We start from the raw sequence: 24,551 nt of genomic DNA on the forward strand, positions 1-24,551 counted from the left end.
CAAAAGTGTAAGAATAGACGGGATGTAAATAATTTCATCTTACCCATTTTCAAATACTTTTTCTTATTTTTAATTTACATCAGGATGCATCCATTGTCATCCTTACCATTTTTTAAGTTTAAGTCAGGATGAATCCAGTTTCATCTTTGCTACTTTTTTAGTGTCCATTTCACCCATACTAATTTTTACTCGTCCATTTGAACCATGTTTTAAAAATGTTTGGACCACTCATTTTCCGAAAATATTAAATATTGAACTATAACACATTGACCAGGATGGTTATTTATCTTTGAAACACTATAAAGGGGAACATTGTACATATATAGTGTATCTTGTTTAAGTTTAAAGCATAAATTTCACACATCATTTCATTTTCTTAAAACCAGCTTTTGAGAGCACTTAAGTTCTTTGGCATTTCGAGCTTTGATCCTCCTCCCCCTTTCAAAATATCATTAATGGTAGGGAGTTTGAATTCACCCTTATGAGAGAGTGGGATTGTAATATTACCAAATATTGGAAGATCAACTATGATACCCAACAACAATTCATAATCTATATCCCAATCCGACCCAACATCATTCGCTACACTCTTTAGAATATTGTATGGCACCTTCACCAAAACCTCCAGGAGCGTTATGCCGTTCGCCTTGATTGAACCTGGATCAGGCATTTTTCCAGTAGCTATAGCCCTGAAACAAAAAATCAGAACCACCAAACCAAACCCTTGCTATAATCAGTTCAAGCTTTTAGAGAAAATGGTTATTCAGGACCGATGATCACTGGTACCAAAAAAGTTGCAACCATAAAGGAAATAAGACTGATAACTGAAAGCTCACTCACTTGTCTAGGCTCTTGAGGGTGTAATCAACCGCGCCGATAGGAATCGGTACAGAAAATGGATTCGTTATGAAACCTTTGCAAGCAAAGTGACTGAATTCATGTTAAATGTCTTCACATCTACAGTAGTAATCGTTGCTTCTGGTTTCTTCATTTGTGTTACCTTGTCAGTAACAAAGTGTTTAGCTTTCTCAAGAAATTGAGCCATGTTATTTTTTTCTCTTTCTGGTGATCTCTATATAAAAATGCTCTGTATATTGTGATAAAAAAATGTCGAATATATAAGAGTTTTGAGTGGGGGAAGAATCCAATTCCGAAGTCCCAATCCAAGTTGTATTTGAAAGTTAGTTCTCTAATCTCTCTATCAGACTAGTAGTTGGAATCTTTTTCCCTGGAGATGATCATTTCTCTTTATTAGATAATGACCCCCACTATACTCATTGCGGAGTGTGGCATCAGCTGACCTACGGTTGCCCAAACATGGCAACGCATACCCGCGGAGTCGAGTTGAATCGAACCCAAAGCCATTTTTCGTGACCCCAATGGGTATAGTCAGTTCCACTGCTGAATCTCAATAAACAAACTCTCAAATTCATGTGGGTTTGGTATAATTATCCTGAAAGCAAATGTCAAATTGTCTTGTGGGTTTTGTATAATTATCCTGAAAGCAAATCTCAAGTTGAGCGAAAAATATACTACCAATGTCGAGCCCCAACAAGTGTTTTTCAAAGTTGAACTGATGGCCGGGGACAGTCACTAGGCTCCATGCATGCCAGGGTACTGGTACGAGTCAAGATACATGATTTTAACCATAACTCAAGAGTGTACTCAAATACCAGTCGTGCAAGATTGTACGAGTTCGCCGGAATTAAATATTTATTTTTGCGAATATTCACGGAGTACCAAAGTATAATGTTGATCAACTAGCCAGAAAAGTAAACGATAAAACAAACTTTATTCATGGTACTTTGAATCTGAAACATTCAAGCTAACATATAGTATGACCAACACTAAACCAAATTAATTAAACAATGCAACAAGGAAAATCACTGTTTCTTTGAAGTTTTGAACCTTCTTCATTCATCATCATTCTTGTCCTTTGAATCATCATCATCATCTCCACCAAAGATAGTTGGTAGTTTGATTTCTCCAGTCTTAGATAGCGGGATTGTAATATTACCAAAGATTGGTAAATCAACAATAAGGCCTATTCTCACTTCATAATCAATATCCCAGTCTCTACCTATATCCTTAGCTATAGTTATCAATATGTTATACGGCACTTTCACTGGTACTTTGAGTAATGTCACGTCATTCTCCTCTATATCACCTGGATCCGGCATTGTCCCTGACACAATTTCCCTGCAGTAACCATAACATTTCTAAAGTTACAACCAACGGCTTTTTTGTTCTTCAAAATATTTAATAAACATGATACCAACGACCTGAGTACGAAGTTTATCAGTATCTAAACTATACTGAAAGATTAAACAGACAAGGTATAAGACCTGGATCCTCCTGGATCATAAGAGGAAAAAGAAGGGGTAAAAACTATGAGCAGAGTAAAAAATGTACTGTAGGACTTACTTGCCAGCACTGAACAAGGCATATCTGACCTCACATATAGGAAGAGAGTGACTATATGGATTAGTTATTGATATGTTTGCCATGAAAGTGATCGCATGTAAACCCAGTTTGGAGATATCAACGTCTAAATCTGCTTCTGGTTTCTTCATAGCTCTGAACAATGAAAATGAAAATGAAAATGGAATTGGAGTTGAGTTTGATAGAAATGTAGAAATAAGAGATTGGTTTGATAGAATTTGATATCTAACCCCCAACCCCAAAAATATAGTTTTATAGACATTTTCATTCCTATTTTTTATATTTCTCTAGATATAATATATAGATATATATGCCGCCACCATTTGGGAAGTTTAATGTTCAATTTCAAATAACGTGAGTGTAGCATACTGGTAGATATACCGATAAACATTCGTCTTTAAAACAGGTTAACTTCATCGGTGTCCAGAGTACAAGAAGTCGTAGAGATAAGTGTTTCTTTCACCCACGTTAGGACAGAGTGATTAGAGGGAAAAGGGAGACTTTGTTTCTGTTTTTCTTTTTGGAACAACCAATGGGTGTACATTTTGTTGTAGGATTGAAAGCACCTACAAAACCATGCCAATTTGAACTGTCGTGATTAAAAAATCATGCCGACAACTACAGTGAAATATCTCATAATTCGTGTATTCTCAAGTTGTTTTTCTTTTTCCTTTTCAAGCATCTTTTATTTTTGATTATTTATGCCCACAAATGCATTATTTTTCTGTTGGTTGTTGACCAACGAAAAGTTGGGAGTTTACTTACTTGGAAAGAGAAAGATCAATGTGCTTGGACGATATATGAAATTAGATACTTACAGGGGTTAGTCCTCGAGTGATTTCGGGGGAGTTGAGTGTATTTTAAATCTCAGGAATTTTGAGAGAGTTTGAGAGAGTGTAGGGAGTTTGAGAGATTTTGGTGTTTTTGAGTTCAGGGAGTTTGGGGGAGTGTAGGGAGTTTGAGAGAGTTTATTAGAGGGAGTTTGGGGGAGTTTGAGAGAGTATTTAGAGGAGAGTGGTTGAAGAAATAGTGATGATGTTGTTGAGAACTTGAGATTATCAGTCTAACAGAGAGAGAGAAGGGGTTCTCTTACAGTGCATTGATCAAAGAGAGCTTTCACTTACACTCCTGTTACACTGAGCTTGCTGGACGATGCCATCATGGTCCATCGATTTACTCACTCGTCACCAGTGTCAGTCTATAGGAGGAAAAATCAATTATCAAAGTGGTAACTGTTCTGGAAAATTAGAGTTACATACTGCTTGCTTGAATTCTTGATGCAAACTGTTCTGGAATGATTCCATTTTTCAATTATTTTGTTCTGTCTGGACTGCGAAGTCAAATGGCGTCTGGAATTTTGGATGTGTCAAGATGGAAAGGGCTGGTAACTCACAATCAATCTCGTTGGGGAAAGCTTCACAATCCATCAATGTAGCAGTTACTGAAGTTGTTGCATTATCAATTGCCAACAAAATAAACTCAACCCGTCATTTGTCTTCACATCAGGATCATGATGATACTAGAATCTTCCTGCCAAAATTAGTGATGAGATCCAAAATATGGTGTCTGAAACAATTGTCAGCCCAACACTCGAAAGTCGGACCCCTATAGTGATTCTAGTAAGTGGTACAATTTAGAGTCCAAATACAATTTTCGCTTCATGATTTTCATCTTTGGGAATGTGAAATGTACGAGGAAACCAATCCCACGAAAAAATGTAGTATTCTTCCGCTTCCTTTATTGACTCATCAATTTGTAAGATAATTTGTAATGCAGGTGGGTATGATTTATCCCCAACGACAAATTCATAAGAAACACACCATTAACATCAATCAAAATACAACCTGGACTTTTCCCTGAACCGGTTTCCTTCATTTCTCTATTCACCATAACAATACCATCCCATCTCTTCGCTGCTAACTCTCCCGCTTCGACATTCTTATGAACTCTACATGCGTTTAAAAGTGCACCTCATATAGCTTTCAGTGGCATATTGTTCACGAAATCAACCTCTTGTGCAATCAATCCTGCCCGGCCTAGAAAATCGACCACACAACCGAAGTGTTCAACTGTGGGTTCAATCCCGAACTCGGATTTCATTCTCTTGAAATACATTAACCCTTCCTTGACCAATCCTGCATGAGTGCAACCAGATAAGAGGCCGACAAATGTGATTGCATTAGGCTTAACACGCGATTCCACCATGTTTTCGAACAATTCAACAGATCTCTCTCCAAAACCATGCATTGTTATGCCAGAAATCATTGTTGTCCGTTCTCCCACAAGCTTCTCCTTAACCCCTTTAAAGAAAAATACCCCATCTTCGACGCTCCCACACTTAAAATACATACCAATCAGTGCAGTATTTATCCGACTGTCAAATCGATTTCCATTCTTATTCCTAATATAAGAATGAATCCATTTACTAGTATCTAAACTTCCCAAATCAGCAGAGGCAGAAATGACACCAATAACAGTAGAATCATTAGGCTCCAACCCCTGAATATGTAACTCATGAAATAATTCCAATGCTTCGTTAAACCGTCCCTTTCTAACATAACCAGTTTTCATCGCACTAAATGAAACAACACCCTTCTCAGGCATTTCCTTGGACAACTCACATGCAGTTCCCATTGACCCGTGATTAGCATAACAAGAAAGCAATGTAGTCCAAGTAGCAACATCTCTTTCGAGAATTTCATCAAACAGTTTACGAGCAAAACTAAATTTATCATTCGACCTGTGAAAATGGATTAATGAACTCTGAACAAATATATCAATATCAAACCCATGCTTAACAGCTTGACAATGGGTTTCTTCGCCTTTACTAATGACACCAAGAACCGAACAAGCTTTGAGTAGGAAAAGGGAACGTGTATTTATCAAGTGAAGGTCGTCCGTTTCTGTGCATTTGGTTATACATAATGAATGAATCTTTTGGATTACAACTTGAAGAATAAGCTCGTATCATAGTGTTGTAAATGATTTTGATCGAAAATTAAGCGTGCGTAATGGCGAGTAGACAGGTTAGAAATAATGAGTTTTCGAAGGTAAATTTCTTGGCTTTGGAATCCAGTGATCTATAATGTGACATATCCTCTTCTTTCTCCTATGGTTTCCTACGCACCAAACTCCTTTCCAAATCTCTACTCTTTTGAGAGATTTGTTGTGAGACCAAAATACACTAAAAACTCCTTCGAACTCCCCAAAGCAACCAACTCCCTAGTATTGTAGGGTTTTATGACTAACAGGGAGTTCAAGAGCTTTTTTTAAACTCCCCAGCGACTAACAGGTGTTTTCTAGGGAGTTTAGGAGACTCCTCTAAACTCCCCCACGACTAACGGGGATTTGAAGAGACTCCCTCAAACTCTCCCACGACTAACAGGAAAAAATCTAAATACATTAAAATCTCTCGAACTCTCCGACGACTAACCCCTGTTTAACGTAGATATATAGCATTATTCAAGTAAATACGGATCAAGATCGTAGAAATATAATCTTGTGAAATAGCTACTCCTAGTTCCAGACCTGTCAATGCAAAAACCATAAATAATGGGTCTAGATCACCTATGAAGAACAAGAGGTCGTTCCTTCGTAGAATTGTCCAACCAAAGCCACTTAAAATCTTAACAAGGCTATGACGGGCCACTTAAGTCATTGAGTGTCTAGACTCTAGTTATCCTCAGTTTTACATCCACAAAACCTACAATGTGTTGAGGTGTAGAGTAATTAATTGCACAAGTATGTGAATTTGGTTCTCGTATACATTAACATTCCGACGTCAGATTATTAGAGAGGGTACCAAACTCATATAGGATAGGGAATTTTTTAAATTGTCTCATATAGATTTTGGTACCTACCCATTAAACAAGTATCCCATTATCAGTCATGGTACACATCATATATGAAATTAGCTTCTGTTTTGGTTCAAATAGATTCATAGACGCGACCTTTTTCTAGATGGATGTATGCGGCAACCAAAATATACACAATGAGGGTCCCAAGCTTATAGTTCCACTCTAGTAAGGAGGAAGGAAGAAGTCAGGGATTCAATCCCCAACCTATAAGTTTGGTATGGCAAGTTGGGTCTGACAGTGGGGTCAGTCCGACTAGCTAGGTTTAGGTAGGGGAGGTTTGTAACAGACTGGTTGTATGGTTGGGTTTAGCAGGTTGGGTCAGACAGTGGGCGAAGTCTCTAGCCAGGTCCTAGTAGAAAACCTTATGGGACAAACGAGTCTGTCCGACTGGACAGGTATGGTTGGGCCTGGGTCCGGCCTTCGCCTATAAAAAAGAACGATTTTTTGGGGGGACCATTGTTTTATAAGGCCATCTATCCTACAATGATAAGGGATGTCCTAACATTAACCCTACTTAGGGAGTTTACTAATTTTTCCTTAACCTAATTAACATTAACCCTAACACTAACCCTACCTTAAATCATGAAACCTAATCTAAAAAAAAAAAATGCCGCAAGGAGAACTGTTTTCTCCCCTTCTTCTCTTCTTCTTCATTTCAAACTCGTCTTCATCGATTAATCGTCGATTCGTAAAATTTTCATCGTCGATTATCAATCAAGTATATAATGGTTCTTCGAAAGCAAACCAAAAGACTCCCAGGAACAGGTCCACCATTAGGACATTTAGCAAATCAATCAAATGAAATTGACGAAGAACTTGAACCGGAAGGTGAAGCTTAAATTCGTCGTAACAGTCGCAAGAACAACGCTGAATCTGGCATGGGACCGATCCGGTGGTATTTCCCGACAAACCCATTCATTTTAATTTGTTTTTCATCGATTCAATTGAATAGAAATCATCAAAATAGGATTGAAATGGTAGTTACAGTGTTGATTTCGGTTAGAACGTGTTTTATAGTTGCCCTAGGTTCTTAACCGAACTCCCTGAACTGAAGAAAAGTAAGAACAGTTCGGTTTTATATGCTTTATAACTATGTTACCGAACTGACGAGTTCGTTTGTTTCGGAAAAAATTGTTGAAACTGCCATTTAACCGAACTCTAGGCTTATTCCCATACTTTTTAGTACCCACATAACCGAACTCAATCAACTTTGTTCGGTTGTTTCACATAAATGTATAAAACTGCCATGTAACCGAACTCTAGGGTTAAAAACATAAGAAAAAAAGTTGCCATGTAACCGAACCTTATTGTTTTTCCCATTATTTTTATTTCTCTTATAACCGAACTCTATCAACTTTGTTCGGTTGTTTCGCAAAAATTTTAAAACTGCCATGTAACCGAACTCTAGGGTTAAAAACATAAGAATTTTTTTTTGCCATGTAACCGAACCTTACTGTTTTTTCCATTATTTTTATTTCTCTTATAACCGAACTCTGAACTATGAGTTCGGTTTGTTCACAAAAAATGCTCTGGTAACCGAACCTTACCCTGAATCACTAATAAAAAAATTTAGTTGGCCTTTTTTTTTCGTGAGTTATTCCTAATATATTTTGTTTTCTTCATTAGTGTCAAAGGTAAGAAATCCAACCAACCATTACCAGAGGATTTGATAACTCCCCCGCCTAGAGGCAAGATACACTTAGGTGCCAATAAGCATGGAGCCAAATATGTTGTCAACCCAGACGATGTCAATAGAGATAATGTTGACAATGTCATTCAACAAGCCAATTAAGAAATTGTGGAAGACATGGGTAATCAAGAACATGATGAGGAGATTGTGGAAGACATGGGAAATGTAGAACATAATCAAAGAGGAGGTAAGGAACCAGCTGAAGAAGAAGGAAATGAGGATGAGGATGATGACGGTGAAGAAGATGAGGATGATGACGGTAAAGAATATGAAGAGGAAGCGGAAGGGGAAGTTGAAAAAGTTAAAAAGACGCCTAAAAAGCCTTGTGCTAGATATGCATACATTCCTGAACAAGATCTGTGCTTGCGGCCAAAGAACCCAACTTATGGTACTCCCAGAGATGGAGGGGAGAAATTGTTTGGCTACAAAAACTGGTGGCCTGCCAAGATCTTTGCGACCAACGTATTGAATCTTAACCATGAAGATTTGTTAATTATTGGGATATTTTGATTTTGGGTCGCGAAAAAGTGGCCAAAGTTGCGTTTGGGTCACCACAAAATTTTAATTAGAGTTTGGGTCACAGGACTATTGTTGACCGTTTTTACCTTTACATTAATAAATGTTATTTTAATTATTTTGTAATTACCTAAGGGAAATGCTAGTTGGCTCCCTATTCTCCGCCTCCCTATTCACCTCCCTACAATCTAAGCCTCACATTCATATCGAGATTCGCATTCAGGTTCAGGTGGGGTTCACCATTCTCCTAATGTGGGGTTTAGATTGCAGGGAGGAGAATAGGGAGGTGGAGATTAGGGAGCCAAATAGCACTGTCGATTACCTAACACCGTTAAATGAGAAAATAAAAGATCCATCATGTTTTGTTTTCATAGAGAATATCAAAATAATAAAAAAAAAACCAAGAGAAGTTTCTGGCGAGATAGTTGAATCTTAAATGATTCATAACAACATACTGGAGTGGTTTTATAAGAAAGATGAAATGGGTGGTAGTGAGAAAGAGAAGTAGGAGAACATTTGTGGTAATTGTCAGCACAACTAGTCAGAGACTCACAGAAGACTCTCAACAATCTCCATATACTAAGGAAGCAGTTCAACAATCCAACACCAAGTCTGGTCATCAATAAGTATATCCGACTATTATCTAGGATCTTCCTATTATTTTTGTTTAACAGTTTTGAACAATGTACTTGTTTTTGATATAAATAGAAGATCCAAATCTCCACATCATTGTGTGGAAGATAATACACCAAAATCACAATCTGACTTGGTATCAGTCCTTTCGATCCAAGCACAGCTTCCGCAAAACCCTAAAACAACACAAAAAAAAAACCAAACCCTAAGCAAAAACAACACAACAATGGCAGATACTACAACTACTCTTCGCCAAGTTCAAATACATCACCTAGTCACTTTGAAGCACACATAAACCAATCATATTTTATGGAAGGCTCAGTTCAAGCCTATCCTAAAAGGCTATGATCTCGCAGGGTTTGTTGACGCTCTAAAGAAAAACCAGCAAGAACACTACCAGATAGTGAAGATATCAATCCTTCTTTTACAGCTTATGAATCCCAAGATTCTCTCATAGTTGGATGGTTGAATTCAACTTTGATGCTTGAAGTCCTCAGCGTGGTTGATAATACACCAAAATCACAACCTAACTGTAATGAAATTAAGGAAGGTGGTGATGGTGCTGATGAGAGATGAGTTCCAAGAGAAATAGATGAAATAGATAATGGTGAATTTTATTTGATCTGATTTCATATTGATTTGAATTTGGGTTCTTCAATTTCAATTCATTTGATTTCAATTCATTTGATTTGATTTCATGAATCTTGATTTAATTGATATTTTTTCGGTTTGGGAATTTGAAAAGGTTTTGATATGTGATTTGGGGATCTTGATTATATAGTGAAACGGTTGTAAGGTAGGGTTGATTGCGGAAAAATTACAGAAAATGGTTGAACATGCAATGAATGTATTGTGAGATTGGGTTGCTTGTGGAAAAAATTGCAGGAAATGATCGGACGTGAAGTGAACGATTGTGAGATGGGATTGATTGTGGAAGAAATTGGGGATCGGGGTTCCACCCATATTGTTTCAAGACCAAACACGAAGAAAAATATGATGGGTTTGATGTAAAACCAGATGCTATAACATTTGTCGGTGTCTTGGATGCTTGGTCACAAAGGTCATGTTGATGAAGGATACTCGCATTTTGATTATTGAAGCCGAGGAGTTAACAGAAGAAATGCCCATGAAACCAGATTGTTTCGTGCTGCGAGGTCTTCTTGGTCCAAAATACTGTTTAAGATAAATTTGGTCCAAATTTTGGTTTTTTCTCGATCCAAACCTTGATTAGTCTTCAATAATCCTTCGACTTTTATCTCTGGTTTCTGGACACTGGAGATGAAGATCCGTTTAGCTTATTTAGTAAATTTAGGATACTGTTAGGGTCATTTTAATCATTCTGCGATATAACTGAGTTCCCTAACGGTCAAGACGATCAGCTATTGTCATGTGACCCAAACTCTAATTAAAATTTCCTTATGTTCTGGTCACTTTTTTGTGACCCAAAGTCAAAATATCCCTTAATTATTTTATTTTTCTATACATATTTGTATATAAGATACGATCTTGTTAACGTAGGACCATAATGATGTTGTCCGGATTTTAAAATATCAAAAGAACAAGAAATGAAATATAAAGTTTGAGTTTGATGAGGTCAAGCAGGCGGTATATGATTGTGTACTTTGGAAAGCAATATAACAAGCGCACCAAAAATTTGATGCTGTCACTGTTACTGCATTTTCCGAGAGGGCTTATCCAGAGACGGATACTTTCCTTCTACCGTTTGGCGAGATGGCAATAACTACGGATGATTGTTTTAGAATCATAGGCCTACCAATTACTGGAAAAAGTGTTCGAGATGGGTACGATCCCAATATGACTTTTGAAGCTCTTGAAAAGTTAGTTGAAAGGTGATGAGTATAATCCGTTTAATGCATACTGCACGGCCAAGAAGACGTTGAAAAAGATCAAGCTGAAGACCTTGTTTGATGAGTTTGGAGGGACGATAGATTTGGTTCTTAAAGGAAAGTTAGTGATGACCGAGGAGAAGCTTAAGCACCATGTGACTGCTTATTTGTTATACCAACTAGGAAGCATTTTCTTCCCTGAAACTTCAGGTCATGTGGTAAATTCCCATTACCTCCATTTATTGGACCCACTTGGTGAGGTGGAAAACTACTGTTGGGGCATTGCGGTTCTTTCATTCGTTCAAGCGAAGCTTAGAAAAGCTTCGAGGCTAAGGAGTCTTTACTTTGGAGGGTTATACACCCTTGTTCAGGTACGCCGTTAGGTTTTCCTTTGTTTTTCATAATTGAATTAATGTGTATTGTTACTAATCATACTGTGAATGTATATTTTCTTGGTTTTTCTCATAGTTTTGGGTGTACGACCATTTCCCTAAACTGAAATTGTCTCATTCTCACGATCCTTGGCCTTATGGGAAGCCTACAGCTGGTAAACATGAATTTTTGAACTCACAGGACAAGAAAAAGGAAGAGAAGGTGTTGAGGTTGAGGGAGAAATTGGATGATTTGACGCTTCGAGATGTGGTTTTCCATCCATACTTTTATAATGAAGATCAAGAAGATGTTGATGTTGAGTATATTGATTTCTCAGCTGTCGCGGGTTACAACGGACCGTTTTTCATCCCGGCGGTTGTACAATGTATAATCCTCAGAGAGTATTGAGATAATTTTCTTACATCCAATCTATCCCAAATGAGAAAAAAATCAACTTCAAGGTGACGAAGCGGGGAACCAAGAACACCGAAAATAATTTTGATACCAAATACGATCCTACTCCATCTGTGGTCCATTGGAACAACATTGCGGAGTATATTGTTCCTACTGTAGACTTGTCGGATTCCATTTATGATCCAAATGCTGTTGAAGAGGGTTACATTGAATGGTATGAAAAATGGTCTCATCCTTTGGTAATAAACAAAGTCCAACAAGCTCGTGCTGAGAAAGCGAAAGCGAAGATAGTGGAGAAAGAGGCTCAGAAAATTATGAAGAATACGCCTAAATGTGGTGATGAGGCTTTGATCTTATGGAATGCGGCGGTAAGATATTTCTCTCGTCTTTTATTTCTAGTCATTTATTTATGCTTTTGATTGAAAATAGAAATAATAATCGTTTATTTATGATTTTGTTCTCTAAATAGAAAAAGGCTAGTGCTAAAATGTTGAAGAAACTGATGGAAAAGATCAAGAGTGGAGACCCGATGAACACTAAAGAATAAACGGACCTTTACACTGAACTGACTCATGTTTTTGCATCCTCACTGTTGATCCAATGCCGGTAAAGAGGAGTCGCCAAGAAGGTGAAGGTACAAGTCAAATGGTTGAACAACAAAGCAGTGGAGAGGACACTAACAGTGACAAGGGAAATGCGAGAGATCCTAAACGCAAGAATAGAAAAGTTTCTCGTAATGGTCGTCGTAAATGAGTGATTGCAACAATTAGTACTTTGGTTTCTTATGTTTTGAAGACTTTTTTAGTTGGGATTTCGTAGTTTGTTTCTTATGCTGGGAAGACTTTTTAATGGCGGATTTGGTAGTCTTATGTTCTTATGTTTGGAAGATTTAAAAAAATTAGTTATGGTACTCTTATGTTGTTGTTGTTACAGTCATGCATGTGTGTCATTACATTAAAATTTTGCAATTTTTCAATTTTTGGATTCAACACAGGTAGTTCGGTTTGATCGCAAATTTGCAGTGTAACCGAACTCAAGGATTGAACAAAAACAAAAACATACCAAAACATCCAGAGTCAGGTTCGATTAACTGTTGAAAAAATGGCAAGTCACCCTTCTTCTTGTGACTAACATCGGGATCTCCACTTCTCTCACAAATCATTTCAAAACGAGTGTTGCTTTCTTTTCCATTCGAAACCAAGACACAATTGACTCTCTTGGCATGTTCTCTATCCCAATTCTTCGCATCAATATGAAAGTCAAATACCAAATCATTAGCATAGTGATGGGATGTATCTTCGAATAACATATCAACCGGAGAAGGTTGATCATCTATTGGTATAGGTTCACATTTAATCTACAAGAAATGTAACAAGAACAATTGGAATTACAACATAGTGCGATAATTTAAGAATATTATCGCAACAACCGAACTATGAGTTCGGTTGCTTTCTATTTTTTTCTGGGTAACCGAACATGACGCTGGAACTTCACATTTTTTTTGGTTGTTAAGTTCGGTAACTTCAGAATTTTATCACAACAACCGAACTCAGAGTTCGGTTGGTTATCTGTTAGGTTCAAGTTTGCGAAAGAACTGAACTTTGTAAACTTATATACTCTTATATTACGTAAAGTTCGGTTAGATCAAAAGTGCATGCAATTTGCGAACCAACCGAACATAACGCTGTAACTCCTAGAAATTCTATTATTAGAGAGTTCGGTAACCTGCGTTTTTGGAACAAGTAACCGAACTACACTTTCAGATGAGTTCGGTTACTTTTTTATCTCACGAGGAAACCGAACTACAGTTTCAGATGAGTTCGGTTACTTGTTCTTCATATAAAGTAACCGAACTGCCCAAAATCCAGTTCAGAAATTTACATTTTTAGGAAATTTCTGACCAATTGAACATACATTATCTAAGTTTTGAGCATACCTGGATACCCAAATACTCTTCTTCAGGTTGTGGTTGATAAAATCCATCATTTTCATCTTGAGATTGAGTTTGAGGAAGAATAGAATCACCATCTAAGAAATAACTCATATTCGGATCATTGTGAAAGATTAACAAATACTCTAGGAAAGGATGGAGATGAAGAATCAGATGAGTTTTCCAAACTTAGTGAATTGGAAAAAAATTTTATTTTCCATGTTTTTCTCCTTCATCTTCTCTAACTCTACTCTCTCAATAATTCTACTCAACTAATAATAAACACATATTTTAATTTAATCTCACTAATTATTTTTAACTAAATCATAACCTAAAATTAATTAAGAGGGTAGATTAGGTATTAAATAAATATCTAGATATGGGGTGACCTATAATTACTTCTAATACCTTTACCCAAAATAAAATCATGGTCCCCCAAAAAAACTATGATCCCCAAAAAATCGTTCATAAAAAAATCTACAAAATGGTAGCATACACCCTGCTACACTCTCTCTACCTCTACAGCAGTACTACATCATCAATTCAATCGAGTAGGATTAACGTTTCATCCCTTTTCGTTGGGCTATTCTCTAGTCCAGTCTCCCAAGCCTGGTACACTCTAGTCCCTTTCTGCTGGGCTTAAGGGTGAGCATTTGGCCCGTAATCCGCGGATTTAACCGGGACGAACCGTTTATTTGCGGATGGATGTCCGGACCGTGCGTTACTGGATTGGATGCGGATGGAATTTTTAAAATCCAACGGATAGCGGATCGGGTCCGGATGCAACCTTGAAAATCCGTTGGACATCCATATCCGTTAAATTAAGGGCATTTATATATAGTTTTTGAAAATACTATGGATCATTTAGAAATTTTTCAGTCGTTTGCTTGGGGTGTAGTACATGACATTTTTATATCTGTATATATATAGGATATGTAGGTTTTATAAGGAGTCATTTGTATTAGCTTTATTTTCTTTTATATAAATTTTAACTAAAACAAATTCATTGGATTATCCGCATCCAATCCGTCCATCCGTGCATCCATTGGATGCGAATCCATTGTATATGGATTGGATGCGGGTGTCAAATTTGAAATCCGTAGTTCAATGGATTGGATGCGGATGAGGTGAAAACCGGTCCGGCCCATGCTCACCCCAAGCTGGGCTCCTCTTTAGTCCGGTCACTCAAAGCCTGGTACACTTAGTCTTGCCAGTCTTATACTATCTAAAGACTTAAAGGCCTAGACAAATAAAGTTCCCACGTTGTACGGTAAGGAAACTCTCGCTTTCTATTGGTTGAAATAGGTCTTTTTTGAGTTTTGTGAAATGAGCGTTTTGGTGACGACACTTGGCAACGTATGATTAGTTTAAAAATAATAGAAAAAAGATTAAAAAAAGGAAACCGAATTCAATTTGGAATTTATAATGTGACAATATATAGGTGAAGAGACTTGGCAAATTGATTTAAAAATTACGAACTTAAAAGGAAAACCTATCTTACCATGTGTGGAATTTTATAGATGTACAAATTCAATTTGGAAATCGAGTAATTGCTATATTAGGACTATTTTTTCCAAATTAATATATAAAGGGGAAAAAAATCTTCATATTTTATGTGAAAATAAAAGAGAAAAATAAATAAAACTTCCACATATCCTCCACCTATTTAATGTATTTGTCCTGCCACACAAAATCAAAAATACATCTCCATGGGGCGGGTAGAAAACCCGTGCACACCAAGTTAAAAGGAAAAAATAAATAAAATTTGCACATATTTTCAACCCATTTAATGTATTTTCCCCGCCGTACTAAATCAAAAATACATCTCCAAAGGGCGGGGCGAAGCATCACGCAGACCAAATCAAAAATACATCGTCACGGGGGGAAGCGAAGTCCTACGAACACCAAATCAAAAATACATCGCCACGGGGTGGGGCAAAGCCCCGCGCACACCATGTTAAAAGAAAAAACATGCCCGGTGCGTAGCATGGGCACAAAGGGGAAAAAATTCACATATTTCCCACATATTTTCTGCGAAAATAAAATAAATAATACATGCACATATTCTCAACCTATTTAATGTATTTTCCCCGCCATACCAAATCAAAAATACATTGCTACAGGGAGGGGTGAAGTCTGGTGCACACCAGATCAAAAATACATATCCACGGGGCGGGCGAAGCCCCGCACACATCAAATCAAAAATGTATCTCCACGGGGTGGGGAGAAAGCCCGCGCAACCAAATTAAAAGAAGAGAAAAATGCCCGGTGCATAGCACGGACACAAATCTAGTAATTAATAATTGCATATCCTGAAAGCAAATCATATATCCCGGAAGCCAATCATATCGGGACATGGGTGTTGGACCACAAAATGGACTTCCAAGTGTTTTCAGAGTTGAACTAATGGAGACAGGCACAACGTCAGGTTAATCATATCGGACATGGGTGTTAGACTTAATTAGACTCGAGATGATTTTAATCACCATAACAAGGGATTGAACGGTTTGCAGATTTCGAACCTGAATTTTGCTCTATTAAATTTTAGTTTTTCCGAATATTCACCGAGTACCAAAGTACAACGCCAAGAATTAAGATATTGATCAACTAGCCAGTAGTCAAGTAAATGACAAAACAAATTTTATTCATGGTACTGAAATATTCAAGCCAACATAGTAGGACCAATATTAAACCAAGGCCTTACTAATAACCAAAACAATACATTAAGGAAAATCACTCTTTCTTTAAATCTTCCGATCATTCATCATCATTCTTGTCCTTTGAATCATCATCTCCTCCACCAAACAGACTAGAGGCAGTTGGGAGTTTAATTTCACCCTTCTTAGATAGTGGAATCGTGATATTACCAAAGATCGGTAAATCAACAATAAGATCTACTTTCACTTCATAATCAATATCCCAATCTCTACCTAAATCCTTGGCTATAGTCATCAACATGTTATATGGCACTTTCACCGGTACTTTGAGCAATGTCACGTCTTTCTCCTCAATATCACCTGGATCTGGCATTGTCCCGGACAAAATTTCCCTGTAAACATCAACACACAAAAGTTAAAAAAACTAAAAAAAGCAGATCACCATGAAAACAACACGCCCTGGATCATAAGGTTAAACAGTGAAGTAAAAAAAGTATCGAGGAAAGTAAAAAAAATGTTGTACTTACTTGCCGGCACTGAATAAGGTGTATCTGACTTCACAGATAGGAATGGAATGACTATATGGATTAGTGATTGATATGTTTGCCATCAAAGTGACTGAATGTAAACCCATTTTTGAGATATCAACATCTAAATCAGCTTCTGGTTTCTTGATAGCTCCAACTTTGTCTGCTACAAAGTTCTTAGCTTTATCAAATAATTCTGCCATTTAGAAATAGTGTGTGGGAACAAGCTCTGAAAAATGAAAATAATGTAGAAACTGAATTTGAGTTTTGATAGAAATGTTGAAATAAGATTATGAATTTGATATCTAACTCTGAACCCCAAAACTATAGTTTTATAGACATTTTATTCATCTTTTATTTTTCTATCTAGATTATAATAAATATCTAAGCCTCAATCATTTGAAAAGTTTAATGTTCACTTTCCAATAACATGAGTGAAGCATAACATGAGACATACTGTCAGATGGTCATCCTTTTTAACAGATTAATGTCATGGATTTGCGACTTTTTGAAGTCGGCAGATAAGTGTTTTGTTCACTCACGTTACAATAGAGTGAGTAAAAGAAAAAGAGCGACTTTAATTTGCTTATTTATGTCGACAAATACGTGTACCAGTGTATGTCTATTCTTTTGGTCGGTAAAAGTGTCTAGTTATCCGAAGTCTGATTTTTTTTGGTTTGACACCTAAGAAATATTGCTATGTATCATGATGTAGAGTAATTTAAATACACGGTATCTGTAATTCATCCACGTATTGTTAAAAATGTGGATCTGGCATCCTTTCCGAGGGTTTACTAAGTGAAATTGATTATTTGTTTGGATTATCGTCTTTACAGCAGGTTTGATTGATGCGATGATGTGATGATATTTGATGATCGAGCAGTACTATTGAGGTAAAATGCAACAGGGTATATGCTATCACTTTGTGGGTTTTATGTTGCCTAGATTCGTTCACGTGTCGATTACGCGTGGTTTAATGTTGCCGCGTACGTCTATCAAGAAAAGGTCACATTCACTGTATTTATCTCTGTAAATTTCGTTGGGCGGATGTGATGTTGACACTCCAAATTAGACCTCCAAAAGAATTTAATGGGCCTTTTATTGGACTATTGTACGTATTGTTTTTATTGGACTGGTTTTAGCATCCGAGAAAGAATTGGGAAGGATTTTGCTCTAGCAGCGCTAGAGCATATTTGAACTAGCAGATTTATGGCCGTCGGATGCAATAGATGTGACATCATCTAATCCCAAGGATTAACCATAGTTATCAAACAATATGAAGCATTAGTTTTTCTTTCAAGTTCTAATTTAAATTTGTTGATTCATTGCAGCTATACGCTTCAAAGAACATAGATTTATATGTATATATATATATATATGAAGATGATCATGGAAGTGTTTGTTGATTTATTGACCATTCTTTTTGTTATGGGACGGTTCAACGGGTATTATAATTAGGGAGAAAATGACGATAAATGAAAATACCATCGCAGAAAACAAAGCCACATCAAATCAATAGATTTTGGTTTTTCCTTTTTTGATCGGTCTTTGGGACTGTTTCATCATCACCACTGAAGTCCATGAGTTGTTTCATGCACGTTTAAGCAACTGGTGCTTAAACACCGACGACCTTTTTTTGTGTTAATCAGCTGAAGAGACATCATTAATTGTAGGAGGATCAATAATGAGACCACCTTCAAGTATCTTCTTGCTGCCAACATAAATCCTTCTGCTCTAATGCTTTTTGTGTCCTACGATTTTAAGATAAAAATGGCATTTGGTCCTTAATTTTGTGAAGAATGGTGGGTATCTCTTTTTCTTCTAATGGATCATGACAACAGATATGACTGAACTATCAGGAACTCAGGAACTTAATTTCATGCCGGAATTTCATTCTTTCTTGTTATTTGTATAGGTATTGCAGCTTTTTTTGATTTCCTTTACTCTGGAGGTTATCAATCTGTTTTTGGAAAGCCTTGGGTATAAATCTGACTAACTACGGTTAATCTTTGGGGTTAGATGACATCACATCTATTGTATCGGACGACCATAAATCTGCTAAGCAAAAATTTTCCCGAAAGAATTTATGTGAAAGGTAGCAATTTAGAAAAGTAGTGTCGTCAAAAATGGTTAATCTTCAAGATCTAGAGTGGCCAAAAAATGTTGCAAATCAAGAAAAAGGTGTGGGAAAAAGTTAATACTACTTATGTCTACTTCTCTCTCCTAGTATTTGCTCGCAGTTCAACTAGCAGCGAGATTGAAACGCTGAATGATCCAACGCTCAAAAAGTGGTCCCAACGCTGAACGATTCAGCGTTTTTTGAATATTCCAGGCATCAACGCTGAACAATTCAGCGCTCCTGTGGAAGCTGTTCCATTCAGCTGTTACAATTCGGCACTGCACCATTCAGCGCTTGACCTTTTTTTTTCCACCAACGTCTATTTTTTTCCGGAACTTGATTCTCTAATGTTTGATAACTTGTTCCAATGGTTGTTTGTTTCAAAATTTGTGAATTTACCAAAGTAATGGAAATCTTCCATTGCATTACAAAACAAGGTTACAATATTTTTTGAAGAAATTAAAAAAATACATTAAAATCAAAATAACTTAAATAACTTAAAACATAAAAAAGTATATTGAAATTGAAATTGAAATTCTACTTCCAAATAACTTAAAATCTAAAAAAGTACACTGAAATTGAAATCCTACTTCTAAATAACTTAAAACATGAAAAAGTACATTGAAATTGAAATCCTACTTCTAAATAACTTAAATTATTATTAATATATCACTTTAATTTATGGGATAAGGTTCAATCCATGATGGGCCAAAATCTCGTTCCTCCATATTTTGTAGACGGGTTTCTCCCATTCCTGTAATTCCAAGTTTTGTCGTAGGATCTTCATGTCTGATTATCTTTGCTTCGTTTGTGCCAAGATAAAAGAGCTTTCCATGTTCTTCTTCAGATACTCTTCATCTGTATCATACTTGGCCACTCTTTGTGCTTATACGTTTTCAAGAAGTTCGATGAGTTTATCCATTTTTTCATCTGATTTCTGCGATGCTTTAGTCTGACGAGCCCTTTTCTCTGCTTGATCTCTCCCTTCACTTCTAACGTCATTTTTTTATACAAAATAACATCTTCTCTTTGATATGCCCGAGGTTTCATAATTATGAGTAGATGAAGTGCTACCAAACCTTTCTATATTTTCCAAATCTTCATCCATATTATCAGCTTCATTTTCTTGAGTAGCTTGAGTCTGTTTAGTAGGTTGAGTGGAAGTACCGACTCCATCATCATTATTCACCGCTGGGTTGTAATCGGGTTGATAGGTCTTCAGGATCTGGAAAACCGATTCGTGCTTCCAAAGTCTTCCAACCTCTGCTTCATGATTCTGTTGTCCACGACGATACTGGGAAAAAAATGAAAGGAAAAACTTAGAGAAAGAAAGAAAGAGATCAAAATGGAAGAAAGAAAACATTAATTTTTTTTTGAGGTACTTACATAATCCGCCTCTGTCAACCCCGTAGGTTTGTTTCAGAAGTAGGAATGTTAAATATATCTTTTCACTTTGGCTCTCAATGTGTTGCACTTAGTTTGCAATGCCTTTTTATCTCTTTCGATACCATTAGGGCCCTTTCTTTTATTGTACTCTTCAATAATCTTCCTCCAAAATACTGCACCTTTTTATCCTTTCCATGAATCAGACCGTTGCTTGCTATAACCAAACCATAAATTAGTGTCTCTTCTTCTTTTGTAGTAAAGTGTGTCATAATTTTGTATGACCAAAATTATATGAAGAAGAAGAAAATCAATGGAGAATGTAATAAATAGAGTTTGGTGTGAAGGATGAAGGAGAAGTAGTTCTCTTTTTATAGGGTAGCCTGAAAATATAGCTGTTGAGGTTTCAAACATACACTAAATCAGAACAATTGAGATTCAACTGTCATATTTGATCTAATGGATGAGATTGCTCACGCTGAATGGTACAGCGCTGCCTTCCCTGATGCTGAAAATAACGACTAGTTTTTGATCTTGCGGCTGATATGTAGAGTGTTGTTTTATTCAGCACTGAACGTTGTTTGGTTCAGCGTTTTTTTTAACGACTACATTTTCATCCCAAACTCAGTTCATTTCTTCTCTATATATAAACTCAACACATGAACTCAAAATCCCTACCCCAAACTTATGAAGTTTCACTCTCTTCTTCTTCTCCTAAATTCTCAATTCAAAAATCAAGCATGGTTGCATCCTCAATTGCCGAAGAAAATGACTTGGTGAGAGGTTTTCACAAACATAACATGTCTCAAACAACCAACATATTTTGGGAACAAGTTTTTGAAGAATTTGTGAGAATTAATGGTAATACTAATGGAATATGCAAAAAAAAAACTACAATATCGGTTAGAAAATATCATGCGTTATTGCAAGATTTTTGTAATTTCATTTAGGTCATCAAATGGTAATCGTGAAGATCCTATGACTTTATACGAAACCGATCATAGATTGCTAAGGATAATTAATTTTCTTAGAGTCCCATACACCATAATTTTTGATATCCAAAAAATATAAATCAGCTAGAGCAGGATATGTTAGATCACTACCCAACGACGGCATAACTACTGGTCGTTTACTAGGGTCACCTGTGGGAATTCCCGTTAACATGTACCAGTCTAAAGGAAGGAGGCCAATTTCAAACTCCCGAAAATGAAAGCTCTTCGTTTTTGACCACCATCTCTCAGCTATGACTTCAACTAAGCCTCTATCCCCATCGGCGAATTCAAACTCAAAAACAGAAGAAAAGCCACAATTGTCACAATATCGTTTTGCCACCGCATTATCTTTCACTAAAATATTATAAAACACTTCAATATTATACTCCCTCTGTTTCAAAGAGACCGTCCTCTATTCCATTGTGGTCTGTTTCAAAATTATGTCCAACTTCTGTTTATAGTCATATTTTTCCAATGAACTCTCTAATATGCCCTTAAGTTTTTTACATTCATGTATTATTTTTTAATGGACCTAATCTAAAATATTAATGAAATTTGTATAATTAAGAAAACAAATATATCTTTCATTCCTTTTTGTATTTCCTATTTACAATCCCATAAAAAAATTTGGTAGTTCTTATTACTAACAATTTTATTGAAATAAATTAAGCAATAAATTCAGGGTAGGCATATAAACTACGATGGTCTCCTTAATATCTTGACAAAGTCAAAGCGGACTGTCTTTTTGAAATGGAGGGAGTAACACACTTCAATATCCTTCAAACTACCTCTAAAGCTTACTTTGCGAGGGTCTTTCGTAACATCTTGACATACATGTCTATCACAATTCTTTGATGAAACTATATCCAACCGATCTAGCATTTCATCCATACTCATACTACATTCAATAACAAACATGAAAAAAATATCAATCATACAAACTAAATTATCATACAAATTATTAAAAATAATTCATTATCATCAAACGAATAATCAAATTATCGTACAAAATTACCTACAAATTTTACCTACAAACTAATCATATAAATTATCATTCATTTTCATCACAAAAATCAAAATTTTATTTTTTGTTCATCACAAATAATCAAATTAACCCTGAAAATTCTAAAAATCAATTTCAATCACATATCATTCAAAACACGTAAACATATCATCTAAATCATGCATTGTATCAACTATCAATCATCAATTTCATCAAATTTTCATCATAATCAAAAATCAAGAAAAGAAAACCTGAAATTTTAAATCCTTACCTCAATCAATTTCGTGGACGAAATTGAATGAAAATACTCTCAAAAGATCAAGGATTCGATGGAGAACAAACCCACTGAAGGATTTGAGAAACAAATGTCTACAATCATTGATCTACAAAATGAATTTTCGGGTGTGTTTGAGAAACAAATGAAATGGGAAAGATCTGAGGGAGAAGGGCTTCTGCGCTGGAGAAAACCCAATTCTTGGGCGTTGATCAGTTCAGCGTTCTCAACCTAGCTGACCAAATCAAGCGCTGTTCGGTTCAGCATTCACCTGGACGCTGTACTGTTCAGCGTTCGACGCTATACTAAATACAACTTTCCGCTGCTAGATTCACCATACCATAGGACTTAGAAGGTTTCCCTAGGTGACGTGGATGGCCAATCTAGCTGCTAGATTAGAAGACCATAGGTGTTAACCTTAAGGGAGTTAAGTGTGAATTCAGTGGGCCTCAAACACAAAGCCTAGATTTTGAATGTGAAAACTACAGTGAGACCCATTCTCACACATTTTTCTACTGAGAAACCCACCAACAGAAAACTGAAGGCGCGCACCCATTTTTTTGGGAAAAATTATTCTCAAACCCATAATTATGAAATTTTGTTTTCTCTCTTCGTTCTTCTTATCTTCTTCTTCTTCTTCTGTTCTTACTCCGCCGAATTCAGTTCATAGAATTGAGTTAAATCTTGTGAGATGTTCTTAGGAAGCTTGTTAAATTGATTAGTTGGAGACGAAGGTGATGGTGTTGTGTTTGTTTGAGTTCCATGAGAAGAAGAAGATGATGTTGATGTTTGTGATGAATCTCTCAAGGTTTGATTTCATGAACTTATTATCTCAAGGTTTTTATATCTCATAGTTTTCTTGTGATTTGACGAGTTTTTTTTTGTTTTTTCCTTTCTAGATCTGGGAACTTCGGTTCCAGATATCACACAAAATTCAACGGAAACAGTCGATCTGGTGTTGTTTGATTGAAGAAGATGTTAGAAGTCATGAGAACGAATGGGTACTTCATTGACGGAATTTAACAGCAACAACAATGGATTTGTGGTGTAATTGGACGCATCATGTCGGTTGAATTGATTTGTTGTGCTATGAATTTGAGGATTAGTGGCCGGAATTTTGAAGGATCGGGAAATTGGTGTTGTAGATATAAATGAAGATAGTAGAAGGCAATGATTGCATAGTATTTGAGATGAGTTCTGTAATGGAATGACGTTATGGGAAATTTTAATTGAGACAGTGGTGTTGGTTGGGATTCCGGCCAATTGCTTCAATTGTTCTTGACAAGAGCGATTGAAATGGGGGTTTTTGGTTTGTATTGAACTGGAGTTTCCAAATCCAGTTCAAGGCTGCCGACGATTGTGGGAATAGTTTGTGTTGGCTGCAATCGATGGCAACGACTTTTCATTTTTGCAACTTGTTTACTGAAGCACGTAGAAAGATTTGTGCTAGCAAAGGGATCAGAAAGAGCTAGATCTTATGTAATTCCAATAAGATTGCACAAATTCAAGTTCCGTCACCAATAGTTTTGTTGTACCAGGTTTGCCTTGGACTTCTGTGAATCTTTGGGAATGGTTAGCACAGGGTTGAGTTTGAGAACAACACGGAATTATTGGTATGAGTAACATATACAGTTTTGGGTTATATTGTGACCGAAAAATATTAAATTTTCTATAATTATGGTTGTTGTCATGATTGAGCTACGAACAAATGGATGAATGGATCAGTGAAGTGAGTTGGGAATGGTGGTGTTTATGTTATGGAACAACTATTCAGTCGAGAAACTGTCTGCATAACATGTTATGCATTCGTGAAAATGGATGCATAACCTGTTATGCATCTACAAAATTTGTTGCATAACTTGTTATGCAGTCCAGAAAACCTGCATAACCTGTTA

At 36.4% G+C, this 24,551-nt stretch overlaps 3 protein-coding genes and 1 pseudogene across 3 annotated transcripts; all 4 read right to left on the reverse strand.

The window, feature by feature from the left end:
- Positions 1–235: 235 nt before the first annotated feature.
- LOC113323427 lies at positions 236–1,100 on the reverse strand (annotated as a pseudogene).
- Positions 1,101–1,767: 667 nt separating this feature from the next.
- On the reverse strand, positions 1,768–2,664 carry LOC113325432 (desiccation protectant protein Lea14 homolog). The gene is made up of 2 exons (XM_026573639.1): positions 2,425–2,664; positions 1,768–2,199 (listed from the first exon to the last, which is right to left on the reverse strand). Exons 1-2 carry the CDS (start codon positions 2,571–2,573, stop codon positions 1,914–1,916), a joined length of 435 nt encoding a protein of 144 aa, XP_026429424.1. The 5' UTR covers positions 2,574–2,664; the 3' UTR covers positions 1,768–1,913.
- A 1,749-nt stretch (positions 2,665–4,413) lies between these two features.
- Positions 4,414–5,076, reverse strand: LOC113325319 (pentatricopeptide repeat-containing protein At5g66520-like). The gene has a single exon (XM_026573519.1). It carries the CDS (start codon positions 5,074–5,076, stop codon positions 4,414–4,416), a length of 663 nt encoding a protein of 220 aa, XP_026429304.1.
- Positions 5,077–16,319: 11,243 nt separating this feature from the next.
- LOC113321128 (desiccation protectant protein Lea14 homolog) lies at positions 16,320–17,208 on the reverse strand. The gene is made up of 2 exons (XM_026569011.1): positions 16,886–17,208; positions 16,320–16,750 (listed from the first exon to the last, which is right to left on the reverse strand). The coding sequence occupies exons 1-2, from the start codon at positions 17,086–17,088 to the stop codon at positions 16,459–16,461; spliced, it is 495 nt and encodes a 164-aa protein (XP_026424796.1). The 5' UTR covers positions 17,089–17,208; the 3' UTR covers positions 16,320–16,458.
- Positions 17,209–24,551: the final 7,343 nt, after the last annotated feature.

The sequence above is a fragment of the Papaver somniferum genome, chromosome 11 (genome assembly GCF_003573695.1).
Source record: "Papaver somniferum cultivar HN1 chromosome 11, ASM357369v1, whole genome shotgun sequence".
In the NCBI taxonomy this organism is placed as follows: Eukaryota; Viridiplantae; Streptophyta; class Magnoliopsida; order Ranunculales; family Papaveraceae; genus Papaver; species Papaver somniferum.

Bases quoted from the DNA above. Each gene is read 5' to 3' on its own strand.
- LOC113325432 (XM_026573639.1), bottom strand. From the start codon at position 2,573: ATGAAGAAACCAGAAGCAGATTTAGACGTTGATATCTCCAAACTGGGT. The intron at 2,200-2,424 runs GTAAGTCCTACA...TGGTTACTGCAG, and splicing joins GCCTTGTTCAGTGCTGGCAA to GGAAATTGTGTCAGGGACAA.
- LOC113325319 (XM_026573519.1), bottom strand. From the start codon at position 5,076: ATGGGAACTGCATGTGAGTTGTCCAAGGAAATGCCTGAGAAGGGTGTT.
- LOC113321128 (XM_026569011.1), bottom strand. From the start codon at position 17,088: ATGGCAGAATTATTTGATAAAGCTAAGAACTTTGTAGCAGACAAAGTT. The intron at 16,751-16,885 runs GTAAGTACAACA...TGATGTTTACAG, and splicing joins ACCTTATTCAGTGCCGGCAA to GGAAATTTTGTCCGGGACAA.